Source organism: Melanaphis sacchari, unplaced genomic scaffold, assembly GCF_002803265.2.
Source record: "Melanaphis sacchari strain LSU unplaced genomic scaffold, SCAv2.0 Contig0_pilon_pilon, whole genome shotgun sequence".
Classification (NCBI taxonomy): domain Eukaryota; kingdom Metazoa; phylum Arthropoda; class Insecta; order Hemiptera; family Aphididae; genus Melanaphis; species Melanaphis sacchari.
The window spans coordinates 7708733-7713726 of record NW_020270366.1 but is presented as its reverse complement, the minus strand read 5'-3'; the positions used below and the strand labels follow the sequence as shown (position 1 = coordinate 7713726).

At 25.7% G+C, this 4994-nt stretch overlaps 2 protein-coding genes across 2 annotated transcripts; one reads left to right on the top strand and one right to left on the bottom strand.

Moving 5' to 3' along the window:
* Positions 1-234: 234 nt before the first annotated feature.
* LOC112593798 (glucose-fructose oxidoreductase domain-containing protein 1) lies at positions 235-1803 on the top strand. The gene is made up of 2 exons (XM_025338348.1): positions 235-357; positions 649-1803. Exons 1-2 carry the CDS (start codon positions 327-329, stop codon positions 1770-1772), a joined length of 1155 nt encoding a protein of 384 aa, XP_025194133.1. The 5' UTR covers positions 235-326; the 3' UTR covers positions 1773-1803.
* A 130-nt stretch (positions 1804-1933) lies between these two features.
* LOC112597430 lies at positions 1934-2957 on the bottom strand. The gene is made up of 3 exons (XM_025343478.1): positions 2839-2957; positions 2556-2763; positions 1934-2042 (listed from the first exon to the last, which is right to left on the bottom strand). Exons 1-3 carry the CDS (start codon positions 2948-2950, stop codon positions 1997-1999), a joined length of 366 nt encoding a protein of 121 aa, XP_025199263.1. The 5' UTR covers positions 2951-2957; the 3' UTR covers positions 1934-1996.
* Between the last annotated feature and the right edge of the window lie 2037 nt (positions 2958-4994).

The following is a 4994-nucleotide window of genomic DNA, read 5'->3' as shown; positions in this document are numbered from 1 at the left end:
GATAGGTATTAGCCATTAGGTATCAGCCACAGCTATTAGTAATTATTTTGTATATTCTTATCAATTTTGGACAATACAAGACGACATCATCGTACTTATAAAGAGTCTTTTATTTTGTAAATATAATAATAATCACGGCTATAAATATATTTAGCCATGATAATAATATTATCACAGAAAAATATAATAGAAACTCCTTGGAATTAAATGAATTTGGGCTTTTTTTTTAAAAAAATTAAAAATTTACTCTCAGCTTAAAATTTTTAAAACTAAATGATTTTATATTAATAACATTAAATTAACTCTTAAAACTTCTCTTTTAGAGAATGTTGCCAGGCATTGGTGTTTTTGGAACAGGTAACTTTTTTAACATAAAATAGACATTTTAATTTTAAAAAAATTGGTTTGAAACATTGAATAATAATATTGTTCTTTTAAATTGCTTTAGATTATGGTTTTATTTTAATATTAATGATTAATTTTTAACTAAATTGATAATTTTATATATTAATTACCATTAAAAGGACAACCTTAAAGTTTATCAGATTTTTTAGTGATGAAAATTTACAAATCATGTATATATTATGATTAATTAATTAGATAATAATAAGTATTCTACCTGTAACTAATACATTTAAATGTCAACAGGTAAAGTTATTGAAATAATCGTACCTTTTTTGCGTGATAAGGGTTTCAAAGTAGAAGCACTATGGGGACGTACTATGAATGAAGCTGAAGAAGCTGCAAAACGTCTTCAAATTCCATTTTGGACCAACAAAATTGATAATGTGCTCCTAAGAAAAGATGTAGATTTAATTTTCATTGTATGCTCTCCAAACCTTCATGCACAAATAGCTGTCAAAGCATTAGGTATTGGGAAACATGTTCTGTGTGATAAACCAGCTGGTTTATGCCAGAGTGAAGCTATTAAAATGGTACATGCTGCTCAATACTATCCTTCACTTATATCAGTTGTCAATCATAGCTTGAGATTTTTACCAGCATTTGTACAAATGAAAAAACAAATTGTTGAAAATAAAATTGGAAATGTGTTTTTATGTGATATCAAAGTACAAATGGGTCGTTTGTATGGAGATAATTTTAACTGGTTATGTGATAAAACAATGGGCGGTGGAGTCTTAACTTTAGTTGGGAGTCATGTAATAGACTTGGTTACTTACTTAACTGATCAAAAAGCTATCCGCGTCCATGGTATTGTTAAAACATTCAATAAAGATTTTAAGTGTACAACTGGTGTTAGGCAAGTTACTAGTCCAGATTTTTGTACTTTTCAAATGGAAATGACAGACAGATCTTTAGTTACAGTTACATTAAACAATCACCTTGCTGGAACTTATATACAAGAAGTGCTAATGTGTGGGACTGAAGGTAATTTAATTGTCAAAGGTGGAGATTTATATAAGGATAAAGACGAAGTATTGTATTTAGATGTGGAAGACTTACAAAAGTCAGATGCAATAAATGTGGTTTCTGCAGATATCATGCCTAGACCTTGTATGAAAGGTTTGTTAAAAATGATAAGTGCTTTACGAGAGGCATTTTTACCAGTTGAAGATAAAAGAGGTTGGATAAAAGAACCTGTTTCGTCTGCAGCCACTTTTGAAGACAGCTTATATGTTCAAGCAGTGATTGATGCAATACGATCATCTAGTATAAACAAAGAATGGGTAAAAGTTGAAGTAATAACAGAAGAACCAGATCCAAATCCTTTACTGAGTGCTGCTGTAAGAAAAAGTGGCATGTCTATGTAATTTATAAAAATATAAACATATTATTTGATTTCTTTATTGGCATTTTTACTTAAATTTAACAGATTTTTATTGTATACATTTTATAATAAAAATATAACTAATCTTTTTAACAAGATCTCATTTTTATTAAAACATTTTGTAAATAATAATTTTAAAATAAAATTGTACAAATAAAAAAATAGAAGTAATTATTGGTCCATTTAATAAAATATAATTAAATCTGTTTACTTTACTGCAGGAGTAGGATTTGATTGAATTTCGGATATATAACTGAAACAAAAAGGTAAATTAAGTTACAATTTAACCATTTTAACATTCAACGTTATGGTTAAGGTTATCCAAATCATTCATCTTTCATTTTTAAATAATTTTTTAAGAAAAATTTACCAAAAAATAACCATAATTTTGTTAAAACTGGTACACATTCTAATTATTTTTAATTCTTTTATTACTTCTATTTATAATAACTACAGAAAAATTAAAAATTCTCATAAGGTACAATCTATGTTTCTAAGTTTAATATTCAATCCAAAAAAGTGATTCATACGATTGTAAAGCTACTTTAGCAATAAAACATTTTTTATCAGTTTTTTTAGCTTACCTATAACTAATCAATAATGTATTTTTATTGTTTATATAAACAAGCAATTTGTAGATTTTTTTAATAATTTATTGCTATAAATGTCATTAAATAGTTGTGATTAAATTAGGTTTAGTATGAATTTTAATTATAAAAACATTAAAAATATTAGTAAGTATTGTATTTATTGTAAAATGTCATACTTAGTCATTTCTTTAATCTGTTTATCGATTTCTTCCTCAATTTCTTCCAATGCTTTTTCACAGCTCATCAAATCATTATACTTTTTATCTAATGCTGTTATTGTTTGTTCTAATTCATCCACATTATCGACCAGCTTTTGAGCTGTTTCTTGTGTATCATTCTTTATTACTTCAGTCCCAATAGATTCTAATAAGACCTTGGCGTCATCTTAGAAAGAATTTCCAGATAATTAACTATATATCTCGATTTTGATATTAAGATACATGATAAACAATATTTTACCTGTCAACAGTGGAGCTTCTGTTTCATCTATTGTTTTTAAATCTTCTTCGATCTCTTCTTCAACTGGGACTGTAGGACATTGTGGTATAGGAGGTTTCTTATTATTCATCATATTTATTTTTTTTTACGGTATCACTTCGTTAGTTACGTATTGTAACATTCTATACATGGTATGATGTGATATTCATGAGTCAGTTATTATTAGGGTATAATATTATATTTTATACATATAATTTTAAATTTTTGGCAAAAATTAATGAATCTCACTAGTTACTAATATTAAAATATATCATTTAAAAGCCATATAAATATATTATAAAATAAACTTAGTTATTATTTAGATTTAAATTGAATGTAATAAATTATTATGAATTTAACTCACTTATAGTAACTACTTCTCAATGATAAACTTCACCTTTAGGAGTAGTTTGAACAATTTGCACTCTGCAAAGGAATTACTGCCTTTATTTAAAAATCACTTCTGTACAAAAAATTTCTTTTATAATAAAATTTTCTATGTAAACAATTATTATTTTAACTAAGTTCAAAAATATTTTTTAAATATAATATTTTCTTTATTCTCATTAAATAAAAATAAATAATAATAAATTTATTAAATTATTATTTAGTTATATAAATAATTTTAATGTTGATTATTTATTTGAAATTGAAAATTTAAGAAAATATTAAACATTTTATTCAAGAACAAAATAAATATTAAATACAATGCTAATTATAAAAGTCGTCATACAACTGCATAGTTTGCAATCCTTAATCTGCCCTAGTGTAAGAGTTGTCAAATTGATTATTAGTGACTATGTTAAATTTGAATTCAAATTGTACTTAATTAAGAAAATGATTCTGAAATAATCAGAATGGATACGACTTCTAAATTATGAATAAATCTATTTCATACGACAAAAATGTTGTAAATTTAAGTGATTTTAGAAATTTGTTAAATGAACTTTAAATGAATTAAAACGAATTGCACATACTTACGTATCATAAAGTTTTTGATACTTAATTATTATAACGATTTTTAAAGCCTTGTATTAAATTTCAAGCTTTTGATCAAGCTAATTTTTATCAATAAATGAAACGAATCAAAAATTGATACGTCTTTAAACAACTTAACAATGACTAATGAGTCAAAAATATGGTTATCGTGTATAGAAAAGTATCTGCATTAGTGCATTACATTACACGATCTTAAAGATCTTCAAGACGACCGTAATATATCATAGAACAGTGGCGGATCAGGCTTAATTTTGCAGGGGCAAAATTCCAAACCATTTACAACATATAAACAATATCTCACAAATTTATATTTTATAGTACATTTTCAAAACAAAGTTTAATCGTAAGATTTTATAGTATTTATTGAACGTTGTGTCGACAGTCTAGTCGATATTCATCAGAAAAATGATAAAAACTTAATAATTATTGCTATTATTAGACTGGCGGGAAATTTTTAGAATTGTAATATTTTACGATGTAACTGTAACTCAAAATATGAATATCTATGACATAAAATATAGGAAATTTGGGTTTGTTGGGGGTGGTCAATGGGCCATTTGCCCCCTGATCCGCACACTGAGGTTAAATGGTTTCGAGATAAATATCTAATGATTCTGATACAAGCACGCCGCACGGCTATAGTAGTATACTCTATGCTATATATAAATAGCCGTGGTCTGAGATAATATTCAAGGTTTATTTGTAGATAACACTATCTTTAATCATGCAAAATAATAAAATTGTATTTGTTATTTTATTAATCACTGTACATTATTGAATTTTCTTACTTCGTAGTTGAATATAGTATAATGTTATTATACCGTATTGTTGTATTCGAGTCATCTTAGAGTTGTGATTGATCGTATTGTACAATAAAATCATTATATTTAATTATGAAATACGATAATATCAAATATCAGTTTTTATGATGATCTACATTAAATGACATTTTAGGCATAGAATATATTAAGTCGTAAATGCTTTTGTAGAAAAATACAAAATTTTTTTTTTACTTCTTCAAGATTGAGTGAAAAAGAAGTCTTAAAAAAAATAAATATGATGAATAATAAGAAACCTCCTATACCACAATGTCCTACAGTCCCAGTTGAAGAAGAGATCGAAGAAGATTTAAAAACAAT

What these genes read in the sequence shown, in the direction of transcription:
- LOC112593798 (XM_025338348.1), top strand. Translation starts at nt 327, where the DNA reads ATGTTGCCAGGCATTGGTGTTTTTGGAACAG. An exon ending in CATTGGTGTTTTTGGAACAG is followed by an intron (nt 358 to 648) that starts GTAACTTTTTTA and finishes AAATGTCAACAG; the next exon opens with GTAAAGTTATTGAAATAATC.
- LOC112597430 (XM_025343478.1), bottom strand. Translation starts at nt 2,950, where the DNA reads ATGATGAATAATAAGAAACCTCCTATACCACAATGTCCTACAGTCCCA. An exon ending in AGAAGCTCCACTGTTGACAG is followed by an intron (nt 2,764 to 2,838) that starts GTAAAATATTGT and finishes ATTCTTTCTAAG; the next exon opens with ATGACGCCAAGGTCTTATTA. An exon ending in CAGATTAAAGAAATGACTAA is followed by an intron (nt 2,043 to 2,555) that starts GTATGACATTTT and finishes TTTTTGTTTCAG; the next exon opens with TTATATATCCGAAATTCAAT.